We start from the raw sequence: 25,205 nt of genomic DNA, 5'->3' as shown, positions 1-25,205 counted from the left end.
GGCAAGCTCAGCTCACCATTAAGACATCCACTAAAACATAGATTTCTTGACTTTTTACAATACTATAGAAGATCCCCTAAAACGGAAGAGAAGAAATATAAGGATATGGAACAAATTTGTGGTTATAAGAGAGATCTTATTTTGTAAGATTCTTGATTGAGAGTATTCCAATTAGGATCGTCTTCATGATCATATCTCAATGACACATAAATAACGTTTTATGTCAGTTCAAGGACTGAAGTTAATATGTTAAGCTTTGACGAAGCAATGAAATGACGGAAAGTCTTGGAAACAAGATATAGTGAAACGTGGTCACATCTTGGAACATAAGCAAAACATTTTGCCATGATACCATCTGACAGAGAAAGAAATATAGGAAACAAAGATAACTTTACTTTAGTTAGTTTCTTGAATTTTGGTAGGAAATTTACGACATCTGCCATATCTACGGACTACGGAAGATACATTTAATATGAGTATGAACTATCAACAGAAAGATGGCGGCATAAGTTTAGTTAATTTTCAAAATAGGTTTAAAAGAACCGTTCAGTTGCGTACTATACCTACTAAAACTTAATGTTATCAAATAGAAGGTTTTAACATTTATAACATGCATACCCTGGAGTCTTTGACCAGCATAAAAACAACACATGAATAGTAAACCTTCCATTTTAAGCATTAAACTAGTAGCTAATAGTCATACACAATCTAACGCTTTTTTAAACCTATTTAGTAAAAGTAATTAAATTACTATATAAACTTCTACCGCCACCCTTACTTTCATAGCTCATACTCATTGAATATATCTTTCGTAGTTAGTAAAAATGCAGCAGATACTTCACCAAAATTTAAGAAACCGACTGATGTAATCATCTTTGTTTTCGTGCACTGCCAGACGAAATCCTGGTAAAGTGTTTCCTTGCATTCCATGATGTGACTACCCTTCACTATATTTTGTCTCTAGGACTTTCGTTGTTTCATTGCTTTGCTAGAGTTTAACATAGTACCTTCACTCCTTGAACGGACCAAAAACCTTATTTATTTTGCATTGAGATTCAGTCATGAATAAGAAAATTGGAACACTCTCTATCAAAAGCCTTACAAAAATGAATCTAACTTTTATTACGACAAATTGGGTTTTATTTCCTTCTTTCCTTTCTCGACCTTGTTGGGGATCTTCTATTATTGTAATAAGCAAATAGAAATACATGCTTTTGGTGGAGGCATCATTAGTGTCACATTTTTCCTAGTATGTGTGTGTCACATGGTTGCGTTGCGTTTAATGTTGTAAATATCAATCTAATCCGAGGTTGTAATAAGATGGATTCTTTAGATAAGGGTTAAGGTTTGAGAAGCAAAATTGAGAATTTTTGGGCATGTGATGAAAACGTGTAAAAGATAACGTTCGATAATATTGTGATGAACTAGAAGATTTACATAATAGATCGTACAATAGCTTATTTATGATCCTAAGAAAGGTATACAGCAGGGGAACTTCATGTTGAATAGTGAATAGAAATTTAGCTCGTTGCGTTATTGACAACATGTTGTACACTTGGTTTTGATCATCGAAAAAGAGTTTATGAAATAAACATGATATGAAAGTTAGGGTTTAGAAATTAACTAAAGGTTTTGAAGATCTACTAAAGATAATACTCAATTGTCTTGAATGGCGAGTTCTTGGTGGGAAACTTGCAATATTGTTTAAGGCTGTGGATTGTACAGGCGAGCATGACACGGAGAGATTTGAGGAAAGGTTTTGTGGTCTAATTTTGAGATAAATTTGAAAAATACTACAACTACTGATTAGGTTTTAGATGTAATCATTTGGTGAATCACATAGATATAAGTTTATGTAATCGTATTGTAAGGTTTGCTTTTTCCAAAATTCATTGTTCATGACTATATATGTAATGTTTTATTATATAAAAATGTTAGATCTCTCTATTTTTCTTATTCATTGGAGTTTTGAGGTTGAAAAGCTTCTTTATCATTGTACTAATGATATAGATTAAAAATCTTGAATTAAATTAACATAATTTAATTCAAGATTTTGGTAGAGCACCTTATATACGAGCTTATAAATACCCCAATTTTCGATGTGGGATATTCAAGCATTCTAATAAGATATGAAATCGAAGCCCAAAAAGAAAGTTTTTGAACACAACGATCGATATAGTTTCAACATAACGGTGATGACATATAATAACAATATTTGATTCGCGCGTAAACGATAATTTGAAGTTGTAACTACCAGCCTAAACTAAAATCTATTAAACCTATAGACACACAAATATATTAAATATTAGACCTCAATTCAACTAGCAGCTCCATATATTGAATAAGACGATTGGTGCGATAAGAAACAATGGAATCATTGATGAACGCAAAAGCAAGCATTAAAGCACTAATAAGTGTTGTTTTGTTTTCTAAAATGTTTTCCAAAATAGTGTATAGATGCTGAAGAACTACATACTAGAAAGAAGGAAAAAAACACATAAGAGAAATAGGACTCACCAACGGAAATTGCAGGAGACGACGACGATTGAAAGATCGTAAATATATCAAACAAAAAGCTCAATCTGCACCAAATACCTGACCGATCCAAAAGTTCAAAACCTCAATTAGTAGATCTCAACAGAAAAATACATCCGTGGTGCAGAAATAGCGAAAAGAACATATAAATTACATGGAGATGTGAAATTCTGACCGTAAAATCTAGTTCCAAAGTGACTGGTTTCTTCAGTTCCAACAATTGATGGTGATGGTGTGTACCTTTACTTTTCTCCAAAAGCTTTTCTTATAGGACAACACTCCAAAACTTTTGTGTGATGTTGATTGTTGACAAATAGATAACGTTGTTGAGTGTTTATTTTATTCATTATATAATACAAGAAAATTTTTATAGATATATCCGAATTTTAATTTGTCAAATTTCCTATTACCATTTACCATTTTTAGAAGATTTATGTCTATCTTCTTGTAGATTCTTTCTTTCAATGTATATGTTCAAACTTTGAAGATTTTGTCATTATTGTTTTTATCGGCAAGTTAATTATGATTTGGATTTTGTCCTTGAGAAAAAGTTATGTACTTACAAACCAAAGGTCCAAAACCAGTTGTGCCCAGATTTCAAAGAACTCGTTTGTAATTGTCTCTATTGGGCTTAACTTAGTTTTAAAGACCCATTACACAAGCACGTTCAAATCACCAGTTTGATCCAAAAAAATCTGTACAATTGCTTCTTTGACCTTGGAAAAAGCTACAAATAAACAAAGACACTCGTTAAAAACATTAGAAGAGAGATCCACTCGTTGTCTCTCCGATAAACTTCGTCGAGCCGCCGAGGTTTTCCTTTGGAACTGATACTAGACTTATCAAAGTAAAGAGATATGATTAAACTAAGAATTTGACCTACAATTGTTGGTTCTAAGCGTTACGTCGAGTTGAGTTCATAGCTCTGAACGTAAAAACCCTAATTTCGTGGTCCCTTGTGAACACAAGAACCTTAATATACTGATGAACCTTTAATATATTTGTGAGACAATATTGAATGGTGTATATAGCATATTGGCCAATTTGCAATACCTTTTGCTCTTGCTGTTTGCCTTGTTCAAGTTTCACAACTGGTTTTCTTTCGTTTCTAGTTTTCTTATTCTTGGCTTGAATCCTGTGATTGCTCTGTTTTCAATCTCTATGAAAAAAGTAGTCTTCTATATCAATGTAGAGTTTGTATCAAACGCAAACCTAATACAAACTTTGGCTTGTAGTCCATGGAAAAACCAGGTCCGGTGGTTGTGCGCCAGCCATTTATCAAGTAATTCTCTATACAATACAACTTTTTTGTTTCTATCCATAGCGAAACATTTTTTCTACCAAAATCTATGTTCAAGCAATGCCTTTATCAATCGTTTTTGCATTTCATATGTTTGCTTTGCATCAATTTTCAGGATGGTGAAGCTTGTAGCGAAAACTTTCTATGATAATTATACTCCGAAAAACAATAATCAGAAGAAATCTGCAAAAAATGGCAGCGGAGGAATTGCCGTTTTGGTGCTGGACGCGCTTACAAGGTTTGTGTGCACATCTTCAGTTTCTATCCTCAAAATTCTATTAGGTGAATTTTGATTACATCTTAAGTTGTCACAGTAGATTCATACAACTTTTTTGAGTCCATTGTTTGGCTTATATTTATTTACTGACTTTCATATCTATGTTTGCTAGGCGGCAATGGGTTCGAGAAGAAGACTTGGCAAAAGAGTTGAAGTTAAACACCAAGCAACTTCGTACGATATTAAGATACTTTGAAGAACAACAATTTATCATGCGTGTTCACAGGAAAGAGGTCTGTGCAGATATCTCTAAACACTTCTTTCTTTACTCTGCTCTTTTATTGATTCTCAATACTTTTCAATAGAAGTCGAGTGCTACAACTAACGGCCGAGGAGAGGACAAAGTTAAGGTCCACATGTACTCGTATTGCTGTCTTGATTATTCACAGGTATGTCCCTAATACTTTTGTTTTGTTTATAGTTTGATGTTTTGCTTTTCTTATCACACGAGACAAAACTCTATAGAACTTGTTCTCTCTTATAGATATATGATGTTATTCGTTACAAACTGCACCGGATGAAGAAAGAATTCAAAGATGTACTAGAAGATAAAGATAACGTTCAGGAGTATGGCTGCCCTAACTGCAAAAGGAAGTAAAGTCCACTACTCTTTATGTTATAATATCCTTATATTCATGAGTTGTGTTATGTTAACTTATCCTAAATAGATTCTCATTAATTCTGGTGTAGATATAATGCACTGGATGCTCTGAGATAACTTTCTATGGAAGAGGATTTTTTTTCATTGTGAAAATTGCAATGGTGAACTTGTTATGGAATGTAACAAGCTAACTTCCGAAGAAGTAGTAGTAGATGGAAGTGACAATCCAAGGAGTCGGCGGGATCATCTAAAAGATTTGCTTCAGAATATGGAGGTTCGACTGAAACCTCTGATGGATCATATAAACAGAATAAAAGACCTACCGGTTCCTAGCTTTGAATCTTTTCCGGCATGGGAGACTCGTGTAGCTAAGGCTGCTCGTGAAAATGGTGACCTTAACCCTGATGATACTTTGAGGCCACAGGGTGGGTATGGTTCAACACCGATGCCATTTCTCGGAGAGACAGAGGTAATCGTTAGTTACACTATAGATGAATCAAAGCTCTCCCTGCATTCTTGCTTTTTTTATTGTGTGGTTTGTTGATTTCTTTAAATGTTGCATGGTTAGATTGAGGTTAACCTTGGTGAAGAAAACGAAGATGTCAAATCTGATGAAGTTGGAGATTCTTCTAGAAGGAAACTCACGCCTTCATGGTTGATCAAGAAAGGAATGAATCTGTCCGATGAACAAAGAGGAGAAATAAGACATGAAGCAAAGGCTGATGATGGTGGCTCATCTATGGAGAATGGTGATGATGATAGGAATTTGAAGGTAATGCCTTTTGGGGAGATTCCCACAGTAGTATCTTTGTGGGTTTTGTTTCCATAATTTTGATATAGTATTTTCGTTTTTCTTCAGGATGAGTATCTCAAAGCTTACTACGCGGCTATACTGGAGGAGCAAGAGCTAGCTGAAAAGCTGAATCAGCAAGAATCCGCAGGCAAAGTAACAACTGACATTGAATTGGCTACTTCATCCTCAGATCGTCAGGTTGGTATGAAGTCCAAACGTGAAGAGGAAGAAGAAGAAGAAGCTTCTGTTGCAGGTCAGTTTTAGTTTACTATTATTACTTTGTTTCCTATATGAAACAAGTCAACAACACGTTAGTTAGTTAGAAGGAACCTCGTTTAGTTTTTTCCAAGTATAAAACCGAAGCAGAGTATTTCAGAAGAAGAACAGTTTTCTTTGAATGTTTTGAGATTTCAGAGTTTCAACAAGAAGATACATACTTGTTAAGACATGCTCATAGTTTAACTGAGATTAGTTTAGGTCTCATTCGGTGTACATGTGATGCTCATCTTGGTTACTTTCTTAATATGCAGCAAATGGAAACTACAAGGTGGACTTGAATGTGGAAGCAGAAGAAGCAGAACAAGACGAAAACGATGTCGATTGGCAAGAATGCTGAAAGCATATGGATCAACCATTGATTCGTTTGCAAAACACGCTGTCACGATTTCTGAGCGCATAACACAAATCACAAAACAGACAATCCTTTCATGAGCTATAATGCATGCTGATTACTTTAATTTAATTTTATTGGTTAAATGCTCATATGACTTATTAAACATTCAAAAAACCCTTCAGAAGAGTTACATTGCACTAGCAGGAGGAATACTTTGTTCGAATCTAAAGAAATTCTCAGGATCATACTTTGCTTTAACTTCCATCAATCTCTTAAAATTCCCCAAGAAATACTTCGATCCATAGATCTTAGCTTCTTCAAGATTGGTCTCACCACTCGGATTGCTTCCGACATCGATATCTCTGTAATTCAAGAACGCCTCTCTAGGGTTACTTGACACGTACGGCTCCATCTCATGGTATATATCTCTCATTAGACCAAGATTAGCGTATGTGGCGTTTGCGTCTGTCCATAACGCAAAGTACTGAATCTTGAACAAGTTTCCTTTTCGATGAGGAAACGCGGTGGCATCAGCAGGAATCTTGTCCATCACTCCACCGTAAGGGTTCCATTGCATCCACATATTGTTGAACTTCAACATTGCTTTCCAGATCTTCTCCATTTCTTCCTTTGGGATCGGTTTCTTGACGTAATCCGATTTACTCTTGTAGAATGCTCCTGCGGGACCCGATGGTCTATCCAATAAAACGCTTGTCGATGTTCCCACAGGATAGTTCTGCCAAAACGTTGTCGTATTAATCCAGCTCATTTCGTAGCAATCTTCACGTTTTAGCCCTAATTCAGGCAAATTCTTGTTCATAATCGCCATGAGCCTCCTTGCTGAGCCTAAAAACTGAGCGTAGAACACAACTGCGATGGTTTTCTCGCTAGGTACCACGCCATTTACCGGTTTAGGCATTGCTCTCAAGAAAAGGTCTTGAGGCAATTTGCTCGACACAAGCTGCCATTTGTAGAGAACATCAGTAACTCCTTGCTCCAAGGTTTTGTTAACCTTAAAAACAGTCACGGTCTTTGGAACATCGACGAGGTTGATTTTCCACGAGAGGATAACGCCAAAGCTAGCGCCCCCACCGCCTCGAATAGCCCACAATAGATCACGTCCCAAGGTAGCTCCTGTCAAGATATTGCCGTTGACATCAACTATTCGAGCATCAACCACATGATCGACCGAGATTCCGTACTTTCTTATCAGATTTCCGTATCCTCCGCCACTGATGTGTCCTCCAGCTCCTAATGTAGGGCAAACGCCACCCGCAAATGCTAGGGTTTTGCTAGCCGCTGCGATCTTGGTGTAGAGCTCTCCCATGGTCGCACCAGCATCAACCCAAGCTTGCTTTCTGAACACGTCAATGGTTATAGACCGGAGATCGTGCATGTCAAGGATAACAAACGGAACGGAGGAGGTGAAAGAAAGTCCCTCGTAGTCGTGACCGCCGCTTCGGATACGGATCTGGATTCCGTTTGACTTTGCGCAAACCACAGTTGCTTGAACATGAGATTCATGTTTTGCAGCAACAATGGCGATTAGTTTTGTGTCGTTAGGGTTTAAACACCGTTTGTTATTCGTGTAGGACACGTAAGAAGACGCGAAGGTGGAGTTCTCATGAGTATAGATGGCTTCGGCGATCGGATTCTTCGGATTGGTCCGATTACGAAGGCATCGGAGGAAGTTTTCAATATTTGGTTTCGTTTCATTTGCATCTGAAACCGAAACAAGAAGAACAAGTAGCAGAACATAAACTACTTCTTTCATTACTTTGATTGAAGAACTCAAAGAGAAACGAAAAATCTAAAGTAATTTGTTATTTTTCTTATGTATTAATTGGGATTTAGACTTATAGAAAAAACTATGGAAAGAAAATTAAACTGAAAGATGTATTTACAGTACTTTGAATAAACTTATAAACCTACAAAATATGGAAACTGAAGTAATGAGGGAAAGTTGAATACTTTTTTTGTTTTATAATGTAATTGCCTAATTGGAAACGTAACTTAATGTGAAACTTTATTCAATTTTTTTGTTTTTGATAAAAAAGTGAAATGACTAGGGTTTATTGTAAAAGTAGGCAGTTTTTAGAAAATTATTTGAGAACTAGACAGTTTTTTTGGAAATATGCTAAGAGGGTACTTTTTATTGGGCTTGTCTAATAGGATTCATGTGAGATAGAAAAAGGTAGCAAAAATCCAAAAGAGGTGTCAAATACAATAGTAGCCTTGTGTTTTAAAAACACACATTCCGGCTGGGTTCGACGAAACAAATTGGATTGGGTTTTAAAACTCATTTTAGGCCCGTTAACTCCAATTCGTATTAAGTGAGCCCAAATATTTGAGCCCGATAGTTTCATTACGTTTTTTATCCAAATAACTTCTGAGCCCGTGTTTATTCTGAGATTGAGTTACTTTACTCTTCTTGGTTTTTCACGAACCCTAGCCACAGTCGGTGTACAACAAATCGAGGGTGAACGAGTTCGAGAAGAGAGACGTTTGAGAGAAACCCAGTACACCAAATGGGTACACTATAATAGTACACCAAGTGAGAACACTAGAACAGTACACCACTAGTACACTAGACTAGTACACTAGCCAAGATAGAATATAATAGTAGACTAGAATAGTACACCAAATGGGTACACCAATTAGTAACCAAGTGAATTAAAAACAGTACACCACTTTGGTGCACTAGACTAGTCTACTATTATACTAAAAACATTTAGGAAATGCAATGGAATTAAAAACTATACCCTAAAACTATACACTAAAAGACATTATTGAAATGTAGTGAAATTCAAAACTATACACTAAAAGACAAAGAGAGAAGACTAAACCCAAGGAAAACCATATATCATATGGAATAAAGTTTAAAACTATACCCTAAAGCCTTAGATTACTAGAATTTAGAATTCCAAGTAAATAAATAAATTCCTAATTCAAAATCATAACCCTAGATTATTATTATGCTTCATAACACTTGAATTGAAATATATTGTATTATAATTTGGATTGATACTTTGACATTCTAGAAGTAGACTAGAATAGTACACCAAATGGGTACACTATAATAGTACACCAAGTGAGAACACTAGAACAGTACACCAGTAGTACACAAGACTAGTACACTAGACTAGTACACCAAATGCGTACACTATGATAGTACACAAAGTGAGAACACTAGAACAGTACACCACTTCGGTACACTAGACTAGTACACTAGCCAAGATAGAATACTAAACAAAAGACGTCGTGACCAACCATGGAGAATCTTCGCCGGAGAACTTGTTCAAGTGATTTGAAAGTCTGAATTTTTTCGCAGTTAATAGCCTTTCCTGGCCTAGTTTTATCAACCTTGAAATCCCACCAACCATTGGAGTAGCAAATCCACCGGCCGACCATGGAGACGCAGGATTCATCGTCCCCTGAAAAAACGAAAACAGAGTCATCGTCTCCATCGTTATTTGTTGGCCGTACACTCAATTTCATAAACTGTAAAGCTTCTTATGATAACTCATACCTTCCATCTCGACAGATTTTGACAATGTGTGTATGATTTTCGAAGTGACGAGGGTTTATCTTCTTTTGACAATGACGACTTCAGAGAAGATGTCGACGACGAGAGAAGTTTATGTTCAACGAGGGTTTAGGAGATAAGTTTATGTTTGGTTTCAATGTCTTGAGGACAAATGGGTTTGAGTTTTGTGATATTAGCCCATGACAAATCTTGAATTTTGAATGATATTGGGCTGGTTTGAATTTGGCCCATTAGTTTTCATCAAAACACAAGAGGGGTAAAACGGTCTTTGACTATTTGCTGTATTAGAGGAGGGCTGTATTAGAGAGGACAGAAGAAACTACCCTATCAGCCTATTTTTAAAAAAACTGTCTAGTTCTCAAATTATTTCCCTAAAAACTGCCTAGTTCTCAACTTATCTCAAATGACTATTCCTCTCACTTTTTGAGTTAGTGCTCATGGAAGTAGCATTTAGCTTCTGTTGAATTCACCTTTTAATGCGTTGCATTAGTGTAAAATTCTCTAACAATTAAGAAGCCTGAGTAAGTTTGCAATAAATTTTATTTTCTTTATCAAAAGTTTACCTTTTAGCTCCTGTTGAATTTCCATTTTTTTAAAGATTCATTAAGACAATAACTATTATTTTTATATATTTTTATTATTCTTAATTAAGAAAATACAAAAAATTATAAAATATGTTAATAACAAAATAATAAACAATACAACATAGGAAACTATACCAATTAAAGAAATTAAATGCATATAGATTAGATGAATAAAAATAGAAATGTAGAAAATTAAAAATTATATATATGATTCTATAAATCTAAATTTTAAATTAGGCATATTAATTTGGTAAAATTGCAGAAATATAAAGTTCATTGGATATAAAGTGAAACTATTGAAGATTTTATTGATAGTAGTTTATATAATTCAATTCAATTCTCAAACAAAAATTATATTTAACATTGAGCACATTTACCAAATAATTATCGACTCAAATTCACCCACGTAGATGTTTGTTGCGCAAGAAAGAGAAAAAGTTTAGAACAAGATAAATAGACCAAAGAGACAAGAAATATATGAAAGGAATTCGAGGCACAATCTTACAAATACAAGCAAAACCATTCTAGATAATTTTTTACCAACTGACATAAACACATTATTATGTGTTCAATGACAACGAAAATGATAATTAAACATTGAAATTTGTTTTCATAGTGGAGCTATTGTAAAAAGTGTAGATATTCACAAAATTTAAAAAACTTCACAATTATTATTATTTTAATAATCTTCAACTTCCAAGCACACGATCACTAAAAGGAAAATGGGCGCGTAAATCTCATCCCACTCTGTTTCAAAATAACCGCCAACAACAACAACACCTCCAATAACACAGAAACTACCTCTCTGCTTCTCTCTCTAATCTCACCCATACACGAAACCAAATAACGAAACCTATTTGCTCTCTATCTCTCCAATGGCGTCTTCTCTGTTCTTCATCTTCTTCCTCACGTCACTACTATCATCCTATCTTCCTCTCTCAGTATTCTCCGCAACCGTCGTCGAAGACCTCGCTAATCTAAGTCCACCTCCTGATTTCAACACCACTATTTCCAACAACTGTCTTCGTGATCCAATGCTCCGTTACTGCAACAACACTTCCTCTTCTCCAATGGACATTGTCGAGATTTTCAGATCCACAATCGTCGCTAGTCATCTCTGTAACGAGTCCAAAAACCCTAACTGCGTTGAATCTTTCCCTAGAATCAGAATTCACGGTCGTCCTAAAACCGCTGCTCTTTACCTCTCTTTCGATTTCTTCTGGAAGTACTGTCCTTTAACCGTCGTTGATATCGAGTTAGTGAATAACTCTCTAACGAATGGTTTTCCGACAAATGTTCTGTCTTGTGCTCAGATTCGTACTCTTGATCTGAGTTACAACCAATTCTCTGGTTTTGTTCCGGTTCAAGATCTCTCAGGCTTACCCAATCTGACCCATTTGAACCTATCGTATAACCGATTCTCCGAGAATAAGATCTCGGATTCTGAGTTCTTCAAACGGTTTAACGCCTCTAGTTTCATACAGTCCGGTGTTCTTCCCAACGTGAAGCGTTACAAGATGAAAGTTTTGGTCTTGTTGATTGTTTTTCCAATAATGGTGATTTTGCTCTGTTTTTGCTTTGGCTGGTTATGTGTCAAGAGACCTGATTACTTACCAAGAACATGCCGGAGAAGAAACAAGTTCACATTCGCGATGCTTGAAGCAGCAACGGATGAGTTTTCAGATCAACATCTTGTGAGCATGAGCAATACAGTGGATATCTACAAAGGAACGTTAAGAGACGGGACAGAGACGAAGATCGAGGTTTATAAAGAGAAGGTTTCGAGTGAGAAAAGGCGTGAATTCGCAGAGGTATGCGAGATGGTTTTTAAGTTACGACACAAGAACTTGGTAAGAGTGTTGGGTTGGTGTAATAGTAGAAACATGAGAGCTTTGGTTACAGAATGGATTCAAGGTGAAAATGTTGAGACTTGGTTAAGTTCGTCAATGGCTTTATCATGGAGAAGAAGGTTAAGAGTAGTTCTAGGAGTTGTAGAAGGTATTTGTTATCTATCAGATCAATGGCCAGAGATTACATTTGATCTCACCACAAGCAGTGTTTTGTTATCCGATGATAATCAAGAACCTTTGATTTCTCATTTCAAGATTGGAGATAGAAACAACTTGTCAACAAGTAAGGCTTCATCTTCTTCTTGCAAAAATCAAAACCTTTTTAAGGCTATAAAAGCTAAGTCTGTTGTTGTTGTTGTTGTTGTGTTATTACAGATATATTCAACTTTGGATTGTTTTTTGTGGAGATGATTACAAATCTAAGACCTGATTTGGGACAAGAAGATTCAGAAAGAAGGTATCTTGAGTATATAAGAGTTCATTATCCGGATAATCTAGAGAGAGTGATTGATGAGAAGATGAAGATTGAGGGGAGAACATTTGATCAAGTTAAGCAAGCCATTACGCTAGGACTGATGTGTACTGATATAATACCACCATTAAAGCAACCAAGCTTGACGCAGATTTATGACTTGGTGAGTTCATTGTATGAGTCTAGTTCACGACATCATTGAAATACCTTGTAAAGCTTTATTGGTTTCTTTTGATTTTCAGACATCTGGTGTTAGATAGTATTGTAAGGATTAAAGACATATTTGTGTGTTTTTTCTTTGATTACTATAAGTACTGAGAGAATTTGCAGAAAATGAGTACTTAATTTGCAGACATGAAATCTGTAAATGGGCTTCATTTCTGCAAATGGGCTTTATTAGCTGAAATGGGTTTCATAGTTTTATGGGTTCTCAAATGACCCGACCCGGGTTGGAAGATATAGAAACTATACACTGGTTGGCAAATGGGAACGTTCGATTAAAAATTCGGTAACTACTACGACGTGACTTGTCTCTTCTCCGTTGAAAAGCCATCGACAGTTATGTATGAGTGTATCATTTATCAACTTGAAAGCAATTTCAGTTTTTAAAATAATCCAAATACTAATAAACCAGAAATTAACCCATCATCAAAGCATTAATAATCTTCATTACCATTTGAAACCGAAACTTGTATCACAATTAAATAACGATCATAAAATTAGACGTTTTTTTTTCTCTATCTCCATTTTCCCGGGGGAAAAAAGATCGGATTTTTGTTCTAATGTCATTGTCAAAATATTATTCGACAGATCACAAAAAAGGTGACCGTTTTTTTTTTTTTTTTTTTTTGGCAAAAAAAAAGGTGACCTTTTTATTTTGACATTGATAGTATGAATTATGGGGTCTGATGCTAGAAGTTCTTACATGGCGGGCCAGACAAAGTCAATGCCGGCAACAACGGACTCCTACACATAAATTTTTTAATTCACCAATTGTTTCTCTTCTATAATTAGCCCTCATCACTCAATTTCTCAATCTCAGATTATAATTCCACAAACGAACAAGAAGAAGAAGAAGAACACAAGATAACAATGGAGAGTAACAACAACGAGAAGAAGAAAGTTGCAAGACAATCATCATCCTTCAGACTACGTAGCCCAAGCCTAAACGCACTTCGTCTCCAACGAATCTTCGACTTATTCGACAAAAACGGCGACGGATTCATAACCGTCGAAGAGCTAAGCCAAGCTCTAACACGTCTTGGTCTCAACGCTGATCTCTCCGATCTCAAATCCACCGTTGAATCATACATCCAACCTGGTAACACTGGTCTCAATTTCGATGATTTCTCTTCTCTTCACAAAACACTCGACGATTCTTTCTTCGGTGGAGCTTGTGGAGGAGGAGAAAACGAAGATGATCCTTCTTCCGCAGCTGAAAATGAATCGGATCTCGCCGAGGCGTTTAAGGTGTTTGATGAGAACGGTGATGGATTCATCTCCGCTAGAGAACTGCAAACTGTTCTGAAGAAACTTGGTTTACCTGAAGGTGGAGAAATGGAGAGAGTGGAGAAGATGATCGTTTCCGTTGACCGGAATCAAGATGGTCGCGTTGACTTTTTTGAATTCAAGAACATGATGCGTACTGTTGTCATCCCTTCTTCTTGATTCTCCAAAAAAACATTTTTTCTCCAAAAGATTATTATTTTTACTTTTTGTCTTTTAAGTTTGTATTTTTTCCAGTTTATGTAATGATTGATTCAAACATTATAAACAAATAAATTTTTTCTTTTTTGTACTTACTGAATTTGGCACGAAAAATTCGTACCAAACGCATATTGTCGCCTATAAACAATATTCAATCTAATATATTTGTTTGAAAGAAAAAAAATGCGTAGCGGAGGGAATAAGTATTTAGCGAGTCTCTTGCGTTGTTATAGAGATGAAAGGTGTAAACTTTCTGGGAAAGTTATACATGGGTTCATTGTTAGGATGGGAATGAAGAGTGATACTTATCTATGTAATCGTTTACTTGATTTGTATATTGAGTGTGGTGATGGGGATTATGCACGGAAGGTGTTTGATGAAATGTCTGTAAGAGATGTTTATTCTTGGAATGCTTTTTTGACGTTTAGATGTAAAGTTGGGGATTTGGGGGAAGCGTGTGAGGTGTTTGATGGAATGCCTGAGAGAGATGTTGTGTCGTGGAATAATATGATTAGTGTTTTGGTGAGGAAAGGGTTTGAAGAGAAGGCTTTGGTTGTCTATAAGAGGATGGTTTGTGATGGGTTTTTGCCTTCTCGGTTCACGTTAGCTAGTGTTTTAAGTGCGTGTAGCAAGGTTTTGGATGGTGTTTTTGGTATGAGGTGTCATGGGGTTGCTGTTAAAACGGGTCTTGATAAGAATATTTTTGTTGGGAATGCGTTGTTGTCTATGTATGCAAAGTGTGGGTTTATTGTTGATTATGGTGTTCGAGTCTTTGAATCTCTCTCTCAGCCTAATGAAGTCTCTTATACAGCGGTGATTGGCGGGTTAGCTCGGGAAAATAAAGTGTTGGAGGCAGTTCAGATGTTCAGATTGATGTGCGAGAAAGGCGTGCAGGTGGATTCTGTTTGCTTATCTAATATTCTTAGCATCTCTGCTCCAAGAGAAGGATGTGATAGCCTGAGTGAAATCTATGGCAATGAGCTTGGGAAACAGATTCATTGTCTTGCTTTGAGACTTGGGTTTGGAGGAGATCTTCATCTGAACAATTCGTTGCTTGAAATATATGCAAAGAATAAAGACATGAATGGTGCAGAGCTAATTTTTGCTGAGATGCCTGAAGTGAATGTTGTCTCTTGGAACATAATGATAGTTGGGTTTGGTCAGGAGTATCGAAGTGACAAATCTGTTGAATTCCTAACGAGAATGAGAGATTCTGGTTTTCAACCAAATGAAGTTACTTGCATTAGTGTTCTTGGAGCGTGCTTTCGTTCAGGGGATGTCGAAACCGGAAGGAGAATATTCAGTAGCATTCCCCAGCCAAGTGTTAGCGCTTGGAATGCTATGCTTTCTGGTTATTCCAACTATGAACACTATGAGGAAGCAATAAGCAATTTCAGACAAATGCAGTTTCAGAACCTGAAACCTGATAAAACCACTTTGAGTGTGATATTAAGTTCGTGTGCGAGATTGAGATTTCTGGAAGGAGGGAAGCAGATCCATGGGGTAGTGATAAGGACCGAGATTTCGAAGAACAGTCACATAGTTAGTGGTCTTATTGCAGTGTACTCCGAATGCGAGAAGATGGAGATATCTGAATGTATCTTTGATGATTGTATAAACGAATTGGATATCGCTTGTTGGAACTCGATGATCTCAGGTTTTAGACACAACATGCTGGACACAAAAGCTCTAATACTCTTTAGAAGGATGCATCAGACTGCCGTGTTGTGTCCTAATGAAACTTCATTCGCTACTGTACTAAGTAGCTGTTCAAGGTTATGTAGTTTGCTCCATGGAAGACAGTTTCATGGACTGGTAGTGAAGAGTGGATATGTAAGTGATTCCTTTGTTGAAACCGCTCTTACCGACATGTACTGCAAGTGTGGGGAAATAGATTCAGCTCGACAGTTCTTCGATGCTGTTTTGAGGAAAAACACGGTTATTTGGAATGAGATGATACATGGGTATGGTCATAATGGACGAGGTGATGAAGCTGTTGGTCTCTACAGAAAGATGATTTCATCAGGAGAGAAGCCTGATGGGATAACCTTCGTTTCTGTCTTGACTGCTTGTAGCCACTCAGGACTGGTGGAAACCGGGCTTGAGATACTTAGTTCGATGCAGAGAATTCATGGAATTGAGCCGGAGCTGGATCATTACATCTGTATAGTTGATTGTCTTGGAAGAGCTGGCCGGCTTGAAGATGCAGAGAAGCTTGCAGAAGCTACACCATACAAAAGTAGCTCTGTTCTATGGGAGATTCTACTAAGTTCATGTAGAGTCCATGGAGATGTGAGCTTGGCTAGACGAGTTGCAGAAAAACTAATGCGTCTGGATCCTCAGAGCTCAGCAGCATATGTGCTGCTAAGCAACACATATAGTTCTTTGAGACAGTGGGATGATTCTGCAGCTCTTCAAGGATTAATGAACAAGAACAGAGTTCATAAAACTCCAGGTCAAAGCTGGACCACATATGGCAATGATTTGGACTCAGGGTTTCGAAAATAGCGTGTAAAATTATGCAGTAATACAAAATGTAGATAGAAGATTATACCATCACATTGGTTATTATATACTCAGAAAGCTCTCAGCTTCTGGATACTCACTCCAAGCTATTCGATATTACTCGAGGAATTGCTCTCAAACCAAGAACGTGAAAAAACCCCGACAAGAATTCAATAGACTTTGAAAGAACTGACCATTCGGATCGAGAAAACCATATAAGAAATCACCAAGGTATCTCCTGGCCATCCCAAGCAAAGAACTTGCCGCTGTCTTGTTTCTTAGTATTGTTGATGATGTGCAGTAACTTCTGAACAGAGTACTCTCTTGTGAAAAGTTTTCCGTCAGGAACATTCCTTTGAAACGGCCGAGAGAGATCAGTGTCTACTGTGCCTGGATGTAGTAGAATGCATGCCACAGGATCTTTCCTCCTACCTAACTCAACCGATACATTTTTTGTCACTGCAAAAAGCAACAGTTGGACACAGAAATTAATGGTGTTCTCAGCTCATAGCAGATGGAAAAATCAAGAATCTTCTAAACTTATTATTCAGTTGTACGTTGATTGAGTGCGGATTTTGAAGCCCTGTAAGAGTGCCAACCACCAAGTCGGTTATCTCCAATGGATCCAACTCGAGCGCTTAAATTGGCTACAACAGCAACTTCTCTATCTGTTCCACTACCTCCACCAGCCTTAAGGAGAGGCCACATATGCTGCAACACAGCCAAAGACAGAATCTTTTATCATTCATAGAGTCAATGGGCCATGTCCACGAGTAAGCAAAACAAGGAGATGCATAACTTAGATTTGCATAGGGGCAGCGTTCTTTACAAAAACAGAGGATTGGAAGAGCTTACCTTCATCACTAGAATTGGACCAACAGCGTTAACCTCGTAAGCAAGCATCAACGATGATTTTTCGACCTTGTTCAATGTTGTTTCTGTACTGAGATCAAAAGGGATTAAAGAACAGTCCTTTATTTTCACAGGTTTCATTTAGTTATCCCAAATTGCAGATAAAACTGAAACTAACTTGTCTAAGACATGAGTGGAAAGATTACTAATTAAATGAAAGATTACTCATACCTGGCTGCAATACGCCAGGAATTGAAAGTATACCAGCTGCATTTATAAGTAGATTGAGAGAACCATATTTTTCTCTCACAGATTCCGCTGATTCCTAGTAAACAGGTTCAACAGTTTCAGAAACAGTTTTGAGTGTAGCATTTGAGTGTTGATTAATGAAAGGAGACAGATTTGAGTGTAGAGACAACCTCAATGGTAGTTTCATCTGTAACATCAAGCTTTTGGATGAAAAGTCTTTCAGAGAAACGGTTCTTCAAATCAGAGAGACTTGTTGCTTCTTTTGGATTTCGGCAAGTAGCAACAACATACCCGTTCTTATTGTTCTCCAGCAACTGTCGTACCTAAAGAGCAACGTCAAAAAGCTGAACTAAATCAGCCAAATTTAGATCTCTCTCAAATGAGTCACTAAATTTCAGGATTTGGGTAAATGAAAGAGAGAAATGGATTAAGAAAGAGGCTCACAAATTCGAGACCAATGCCTCTGGAAGCTCCTTGGACCATGGAAACTCCACCTTTCCAATTAGGAACAGAAGATGATGATGACGTGGCTAAACCAGACACTCTCATCCTCTTCAGAGCCGCCACTGCCATTGACGGCGATACCAGCCACGCGCCACCGCTCCTCACCAGAGTGTTCATTGAAGAAATGGGTAACGATTGGTAATTCGGATGTGTGATTAAAATAAAAGGGTGGATCATAAATGCAACCACTTTTCAAAGCCATCGACACGGGAATTTAACTGCCATTTCCCCAAAGATGGGAAATAAAAACCATAACTTTATGGTAAACTTTATTTCAATTCTGACATTTCAAAAATTCTAACAAAAAATCTTAGATTTATAATAAGTGAGAATTGGCAACCATTTGATGTGAAAAGTGTGAGTTTCATAAACATCCTTGCAAGGACTCAATATTGAAACTTTAAGCAAAACTTCAAGCTGCAACATCAAAACTAGCACAAGGAATGCCATTAATCATTTTGAACTCGCACAAAGGGAAGTGGGATCAAGGTTATGAGGTTTCAAAATCCAGACCATTGATTTGTAAGTATGCTTGTGAGGCGCTTCACTACATCACCCTTGAATCCAAATATTACTCACTTCCAAGCTTCAGCTACCAGAAGGATGAAACGAACAAACAATTTCGGGTCTTGATTTGTCCGTGGGAAGAGCTCCCAAATTTGCATGGTTGGGTTTGACAAACCATACCCAAGAAAACATCGAACTCAGACTAACCAACGCCCGAAAGAGTTTATCGTCATGCAACAAGGTATATGCAATTGTTTGGACAAAAGCACATTCTTTTGATCACCTGTGCACAGCTAAATGATTTATCAGTCCAAAACTTTAGTTATCGAGTAGTCTGCAACCCTTTGCTCTTAGTTTTGATTCGAGACCAAAAAACTTGATCCCTGAAAGCACCAAATCAGCTGTCTTCTTCTTTGTCTGCTCAATTAACATTTCCTCATAGACTACCATATCAGCCTCTGTCATGACTTTGCGCTTTTTCAGCTCTGTAAAGACTTCTCTTGCTACTTTTATTGTTCCATGCTTAGACATACCAGAGATAATCGCACAGTATATAACTTCATTGATAAAGACACCTTCCTGGTTCATCTCGTCTACCACCTTCATAACCTTCTCGGCATTACTACCTTTGCATACATGACAAACCGTAAGAGCGTACTTAAACTCCATAGGACCACTTTCAACATTTCCTAGACATTCACGGACTAATAACATCACCGCATCAATTTCTCCAATTTGGCAGAGACCTTTAGTGAGAGACAGATACGCAGCTATGGAAGGAACACACGACATCTCAATGATTTTTTCATGAAATGAACAAGCCGCTTTGACATCCCCTTTCTCAACAAAACAGCAAATTGCAATACTGTAAGATGATGAATCTGGTTCAAACCCAAGTTTCCTCATTTCATAGAAAAGTGACAAGGACTTTTGAATATCACCCATCTTGTAAAGAGCTTCCATAAGAATGTTGTACACAGAGACACTGCCATGACCTTTAGTCTTTAGTATATAAAAGACATCTAAAGCCATCGCATTCTTTTCTTCATCAGCACACAACAATTTAAAAAATTGTGTAAGGTAATCTGAGACAGGGTATCCTAATTCTCCAATTCGTTCTAGCACATTGGAGAAATCACTCAGTCTATTCATCACAACATAAGCAACCATAATGGGACTTAGAGTCTCAAAATCTGGTTCTAGTTCTTCCTCAATTGCAACTTGGAAGAGCTTATATGCTTTATCAACCTGGTTCACACTACATAACCCTTTAATAACTGCATTGTATATCCCTATATCAGCTATATACCCAGAATCCACAAGATCCTCCCACAGATTGCAAGCAGATCTAACCTTCCCATCCGCTACAAATCCTTCAATCAAAACCCTGTAGATCTCCCTATCAATCAAAATCTGTTTCCCCTTCATCTCCATAAACAACTCATAGCCTCTTTCAACTCTACCGTCCTTGCACAAACCCACAACAAGTGTTCCATACGCCATCACATCCGGTTTTATCTCATCCCGTCTCATCTCATCCCAAACTCGTAAACTTGCATCCAAGTTCCCTTCAGAAACCAAAGTCTTGATCATAGCCGTGTAAGCAAAAACATCAGGCTTACACAAATTCTCCCTCATTCTCTGCAAAATCTCAAGCATTTCCTCGATCCTACCTGCTTTACACAACCCTTTAACCAAGATCATAAAAGTAGTACTCTCCTCCACCAACCCATCTTCCTTAAAATCCTCATAAACAGCCAAAGCTAAATCAAAGTAACCATTTTTAACCAAAGCATCCATAATCCTATTATACAAGAACACCCTAGGCTTAAACCCAAACTTCTTCATCTTCTCGTAAACGTAATAAACCCTTAAACCTCTTCTATTATCAGCGTGCATTCTAATCAAAATCTCAAATTGTTTCTCCGACGGTGGTCTTCCCTGAGAATCCATAAGCTCAGGTAACTGATCCGCAGCACGAAAATGTCCGTTTCGATTAAGGCAATAAGCAAAAGCATTGTAAGCAGCGAAATCGTGTTTATACCCTTTTTGTTTACCAGCCCAATGAAAGAACTTAGCCGCGACTGCAGCATCGTTACCTAGTTTCAAAACCTCGGCGACGATACTTGGTGTGACGCGGCGGAGTTTGTTTAGCTCGGAGACCACTGAGGGACCCCAATGGTTACGGTTCTTACGGAATGCGTCGAGGACGAATCTCGCGATTGGAGATAGACGCTCGGAGGCGGCGGAGATCACCGTGGAATGTGACGGCGGAGAAGGAGGAGGGAGATGGGTTTCTGGATCCCATTTGCGGAGATCGAAAGGTGTTCGGTGAGCGAGGGAGTTGGATTGTGGTTGGGGTGAGACTCTGGGTATAGATTGGCGGTTGGAGAAGAGACCACCGTAGACAGTTGGGCGGTTTTGTGACGGCTTACGGTGTCCGTGGAAGAAATTGGGTTTAAGAGATTTATCAGAGAGATTCGGAGGTTTTGGTGATTTCATGTTCTGTTCTTCTTCTTGCTCTGTTCTTCTCACTCGTTTGTTCTAATCTTAAATTTCCAATACGACGCCGTTTCAAGTTCAATTCGGTCAGATTTTGGTTCAACTCGGTTTATCGGTTTGCTTTGATTCAACTCGATTTTATTTTATTTTTGAATTAATGTACAAGTTTGAACTTGAACTTGACTACAGTAAATATTTTTCTGGTTTGATCTGAAGATTCTCGATTAGGTTCAGTTTAAGGTACAAAATAGGTTATGCCTTAGGCAATTGTTGCGTTAACTGATTTTTTTATTAAGTTATGGAGATCGGACATATTATTATGTTTCAAATGATCGCATAATGTGGCACCGTAAAAAAATATTAATCACTAAAGTTTGAATATTCGATTGTAAAATCTTATTCTGCTTGATGTTTATCATTATGCTTTGTGTCTTTTTGTGTGTCTCCTTAAGGTCACTTAGTTAATTGATGGCTCCTCCACGTTTTTAATTTCATATTGATAATTTGAATCCCGTTTTATGAAGGATGATATGTGTAGATATTGTTATTGGAGATAGTAAGACCTTTTTCATTGAACCTGCTTCTTCTCTGCATTTGTTACTCGTAATTGATTAATGGATATATAAGTTATCATCAAAAACTCAGATTTACGAAGAAGAATAAAAAACTTAGCAAACAAACGTCATAACGAATGTGTAATTTTAAGCTGTAATGTTCAGAATGAATATAGCCTCTAAATTGCTCTTCCTTTTCCTAGGTTAGGACATCCAATTTTCATGTAAAACACATAGTCAGAATCTGTCACAAAGCACCATGCTCTTGTAATTCCCGTCTACTAACTTGCAGAAACACATAAGTGAATGTTTGAAAGAACCATCCATTTCATTAATATGTGTGCAAGGAGTTTGTCATGTTTTTTAAAGCAATGAAGATTACTTCAAAGAAGCTCATTCAAGCTCTGCTCAGTTTGATGCATCTAAGAATAATACGAGACCATTAACACAGTATGATTACGGAGAACTATGCAATGGAGCAACTGAAGAACTAAAGATTCAGAATATGCTAGTGGAAGTGTCCCTTTTCACCTCCATACGCCGGAAGCACTATTCAAAGTGAGAGAAGGTATCACTTATGGCATTCCCATATTTTAATTTGCTCAAAGAAAAATTAAATATTTCTTAGAATCTCAGACCATTTCCAACGAAGAGTCTTTTGACCATTTTCAACGGGAGATCTAAGTCTAAATATCCGAAAAGTAAATCAAAGTTGCCAAAAACCAATAGACTCAGATCCAAAATTGGAATTTTAGACAATGGTTTGAATCTCATACGTGTCACATCATAAATGGTGAATGTATTTGTATTAGTAATGTTTATGTGGGCATGCCCACCCCATGTTCCATTTAAAACTCATCCCATTTAAACCCATATAATTTTAATTTTAAGGTCTATTAAGATTGCTCATTTAAACCTATGTACTCATTTTGGAATCCCATTAAATTGTACATGAATATATATTGTTTTCAATTATATTGACAATTTTATATTAACAATTTGTTAATTTTTGAAACAAAAATAGTACAAAATTAATATTTTTGTTAATAATTTCATAAGTTTGCTCTTCATCAGCTCAAAAATATTAAAGAATCTCAAACAATTTACAAAAGAATCTCAAACAATTTAACATAAAGAAGAAAGAGAGACTTACGTTCATCCAGATCCTTAACTATTAGATGGTTATCTATCAAAGATTCTTCATAGAGGGCTTCATACGTTTCATACGAGATCTTAGTAAGAATCACCTCAGACACAACCATTATTATGGTTATTTCTCTGAAATAACCTCTACTTCTTAGTAAATTCTAGAACATTCGAACTAGCGTCATTATCCATTTCCAAATGTCTCATCTCGTCGTAAAGAAATTCATCGGAAGCTTGCTCTTTAGCTGAAAAAATTCAAACAATTTACAAAAGAATATGAAACAATTTTAACATAAAGAAGAGAGAGAGACTTACGGTCATCCAGATTCTCAACAATTAAGTGGTTATCGATCAAAGATTGTGCGTATAGGGCTTCATACGTTTGATAAGAGATCTTAGAAGGAATAACCTCTGAAACAACCATTAGTATGCTTATTTGTCCAAAATAACCTCTACTCCTCATAAAATTACGGAACATCCGAACAACATACGTTCGATTGAATCCCCTAGGTAGCTGAGCATTCTCATAATTCCAGAAAACCCAGATTCTTCTATAATCTCTGACGACCTAAAAAAAATTGTATGCAAATTCAAAATCAAACTCGAAAACTCGGATTAGAAAAGGGAAAAATGTCATAAAAATCATCAGTTTGCCAAAAGTGGTGAAATAAAACACCAACTTTGGGTCTGGTGAATTAAATTCTCAACTTTAGTTGAATTTTCTTTTAAATCATTAACTTTCGTTAACTTTGCCAAATAAGACATGTCGTTAAGTCAACTAACAGACCAATTTAACAGAGTTAGAGTCAACGTTTCTATTTTTTTATTAATTTTTAGAAACGACGTCGTTTTATGTTTAAAAACAAAAAAAAACAAAAATCTGTTCAAAAAAGAACACCAACTGGATTCGAACCCGTGAAGCCTTAACATGTAATATGGATATCTAACTAAGGCCCAGTATTAATGGATCTTTGAGAAATTGTGAGCTTGAAGTCTCTCTTGGGCTTTAACAAACACTTCCAAGAAGAACAAAACATCTTTTTCTTTTTTGGCAAAACATCTTCTAAACAGTTTATTATATTGATATACTTTCAAATAAAATCAATATGTGATTTGATCATTTAAAACATGCCTTAACACAAAAGATATATGGAAGAATGTTTATCGAAGTGTGCATGTGAACACATCTTAGTTTTGTTAATAGATTTGCAATTTACAATTGCGATTATACAATTTTTAGATAGTTCTCTCCGTAATGGATTAATATAGTGGACTAGAGGAACATGTTATCACAAAAAACATCAATCATTATACCTTTAAGTGAATAAATACTTGTATATGATTAATATATGTATATTTGTGTGTCAATTAGCTAATAAATACTTTAGCTTGATGGTTGACTACTACGCTATACGTTGTCAGTTCCCTTGTTCGAATCTTACCAGTGAGCTTGATTTGTAATGATTTTAATTTTTTAGAAAAATACTCAAAACGACGTCGTTTCAGAACTTAACGAAAAAAGTTAACGTTGACTCTAACTCCGTTAAATTAGTCCGTTAGTTGACTTAACGATATGTCTTATTTGGCAAAGTCAACGAAAGTTAATAATTTAAAAGAAAATTCAACCAAAATTGAGAATTTCACCAGACCCAATTGGTGCTTTGTTTCACCACTTTTGGCAAAGTGATGATTTTTTTGACATTTTTCCCGATTAGAAAATCCCAAAATTCGAATTATAAAAGTTACCTTTTTAACTCTTCTTCCTCTCTTCATTGCGATACACGTGTACGGATAAGTAATCTGGAAATAAAGAAAGAAGATGAATAATATGCGGCGGGCGGTTTCTGCGGTGTGGTTATTTTTTTTCTTTTCTTTTCTAGGGTTTCTATACTTCTTTTCTTGTTTCTTCTCGCTCTTGTGTATTACTATATACTAATCTTAAATGTATAATACTACGATTAAGTTCAATTCGGTCAGATTTCGGTTGGAGTATTGGACTATTGGTGGAAACCCGGTTTATTAGTTTGCTTTGATTCAAATCGATTTTATTTTATTTTTGAATTAATGTACAAGTTTGAACTTGAACTTGACTAGAACTACAGTAAAT

At 36.6% G+C, this 25,205-nt stretch overlaps 8 protein-coding genes across 9 annotated transcripts; 4 read left to right on the top strand and 4 right to left on the bottom strand.

The window, feature by feature from the left end:
- Positions 1–3,951: 3,951 nt before the first annotated feature.
- Positions 3,952–6,122, top strand: AT4G20810 (transcription initiation factor IIE (TFIIE) alpha subunit family protein / general transcription factor TFIIE family protein; the record flags this gene model as incomplete). Its single annotated transcript, NM_118199.1, has 8 exons — positions 3,952–4,073; positions 4,225–4,345; positions 4,418–4,501; positions 4,597–4,706; positions 4,846–5,182; positions 5,282–5,485; positions 5,573–5,759; positions 6,037–6,122. 8 exons carry the CDS (start codon positions 3,952–3,954, stop codon positions 6,120–6,122), a joined length of 1,251 nt encoding a protein of 416 aa, NP_193813.1.
- A 115-nt stretch (positions 6,123–6,237) lies between these two features.
- Positions 6,238–7,940, bottom strand: AT4G20800 (FAD-binding Berberine family protein). Its single transcript, NM_118198.2, has one exon. The coding sequence runs from the start codon at positions 7,891–7,893 to the stop codon at positions 6,307–6,309; it is 1,587 nt and encodes a 528-aa protein (NP_193812.1). The 5' UTR covers positions 7,894–7,940; the 3' UTR covers positions 6,238–6,306.
- Positions 7,941–11,125: 3,185 nt separating this feature from the next.
- On the top strand, positions 11,126–12,774 carry AT4G20790 (Leucine-rich repeat protein kinase family protein; the record flags this gene model as incomplete). Its single annotated transcript, NM_118197.1, has 2 exons — positions 11,126–12,383; positions 12,476–12,774. 2 exons carry the CDS (start codon positions 11,126–11,128, stop codon positions 12,772–12,774), a joined length of 1,557 nt encoding a protein of 518 aa, NP_193811.1.
- A 699-nt stretch (positions 12,775–13,473) lies between these two features.
- Positions 13,474–14,454, top strand: CML42 (calmodulin like 42). The gene has a single exon (NM_118196.4). The coding sequence runs from the start codon at positions 13,665–13,667 to the stop codon at positions 14,238–14,240; it is 576 nt and encodes a 191-aa protein (NP_193810.1). The 5' UTR covers positions 13,474–13,664; the 3' UTR covers positions 14,241–14,454.
- Positions 14,455–14,462: 8 nt separating this feature from the next.
- On the top strand, positions 14,463–16,787 carry AT4G20770 (Pentatricopeptide repeat (PPR) superfamily protein; the record flags this gene model as incomplete). The annotated part of the gene is made up of 1 exon (NM_118195.2): positions 14,463–16,787. The coding sequence occupies one exon, from the start codon at positions 14,463–14,465 to the stop codon at positions 16,785–16,787; it is 2,325 nt and encodes a 774-aa protein (NP_193809.2).
- AT4G20760 (NAD(P)-binding Rossmann-fold superfamily protein) lies at positions 16,779–18,608 on the bottom strand. Of its 2 annotated transcripts, none has more exons than NM_001341457.1 (6): positions 18,330–18,608; positions 18,056–18,208; positions 17,868–17,961; positions 17,640–17,722; positions 17,342–17,495; positions 16,779–17,243 (listed from the first exon to the last, which is right to left on the bottom strand). In NM_001341457.1, the coding sequence occupies exons 1-6, from the start codon at positions 18,564–18,566 to the stop codon at positions 17,008–17,010; spliced, it is 957 nt and encodes a 318-aa protein (NP_001329369.1). In that variant the 5' UTR covers positions 18,567–18,608; the 3' UTR covers positions 16,779–17,007. The 2 variants fall into 2 exon arrangements, with proteins under 2 accessions (NP_001329369.1, NP_193808.2); NM_118194.3 differs by having other exon boundaries at positions 18,330–18,556.
- A 24-nt stretch (positions 18,609–18,632) lies between these two features.
- Positions 18,633–21,409, bottom strand: EMB3131 (Pentatricopeptide repeat (PPR-like) superfamily protein). The gene has a single exon (NM_118192.2). The coding sequence runs from the start codon at positions 21,396–21,398 to the stop codon at positions 19,215–19,217; it is 2,184 nt and encodes a 727-aa protein (NP_193806.1). The 5' UTR covers positions 21,399–21,409; the 3' UTR covers positions 18,633–19,214.
- A 1,672-nt stretch (positions 21,410–23,081) lies between these two features.
- On the bottom strand, positions 23,082–24,986 carry AT4G20735 (uncharacterized protein). The gene is made up of 3 exons (NM_001341456.1): positions 24,845–24,986; positions 23,414–23,666; positions 23,082–23,343 (listed from the first exon to the last, which is right to left on the bottom strand). The coding sequence occupies exons 1-3, from the start codon at positions 24,869–24,871 to the stop codon at positions 23,243–23,245; spliced, it is 381 nt and encodes a 126-aa protein (NP_001329386.1). The 5' UTR covers positions 24,872–24,986; the 3' UTR covers positions 23,082–23,242.
- Positions 24,987–25,205: the final 219 nt, after the last annotated feature.

This window comes from Arabidopsis thaliana, chromosome 4, assembly GCF_000001735.4.
Source record: "Arabidopsis thaliana chromosome 4, partial sequence".
Lineage (NCBI taxonomy): Eukaryota > Viridiplantae > Streptophyta > Magnoliopsida > Brassicales > Brassicaceae > Arabidopsis > Arabidopsis thaliana.
Note: the sequence above shows the minus strand (reverse complement) of the source record. Positions and strands in the feature narration are given on the sequence as shown.

What these genes read in the sequence shown, in the direction of transcription:
- AT4G20800 (NM_118198.2), bottom strand. Translation starts at nt 7,893, where the DNA reads ATGAAAGAAGTAGTTTATGTTCTGCTACTTGTTCTTCTTGTTTCGGTT.
- CML42 (NM_118196.4), top strand. Translation starts at nt 13,665, where the DNA reads ATGGAGAGTAACAACAACGAGAAGAAGAAAGTTGCAAGACAATCATCA.
- AT4G20760 (NM_001341457.1), bottom strand. Translation starts at nt 18,566, where the DNA reads ATGATCCACCCTTTTATTTTAATCACACATCCGAATTACCAATCGTTA. An exon ending in TCCTGGCGTATTGCAGCCAG is followed by an intron (nt 17,723 to 17,867) that starts GTATGAGTAATC and finishes ATCTCAGTACAG; the next exon opens with AAACAACATTGAACAAGGTC. An exon ending in GTCCAATTCTAGTGATGAAG is followed by an intron (nt 17,496 to 17,639) that starts GTAAGCTCTTCC and finishes GCTGTGTTGCAG; the next exon opens with CATATGTGGCCTCTCCTTAA.
- EMB3131 (NM_118192.2), bottom strand. Translation starts at nt 21,398, where the DNA reads ATGAAATCACCAAAACCTCCGAATCTCTCTGATAAATCTCTTAAACCC.
- AT4G20735 (NM_001341456.1), bottom strand. Translation starts at nt 24,871, where the DNA reads ATGAAGAGAGGAAGAAGAGTTAAAAAG. An exon ending in GAGGAAGAAGAGTTAAAAAG is followed by an intron (nt 23,667 to 24,844) that starts GTAACTTTTATA and finishes AATTTTTTTTAG; the next exon opens with GTCGTCAGAGATTATAGAAG. An exon ending in TGTTGAGAATCTGGATGACC is followed by an intron (nt 23,344 to 23,413) that starts GTAAGTCTCTCT and finishes GAATTTTTTCAG; the next exon opens with CTAAAGAGCAAGCTTCCGAT.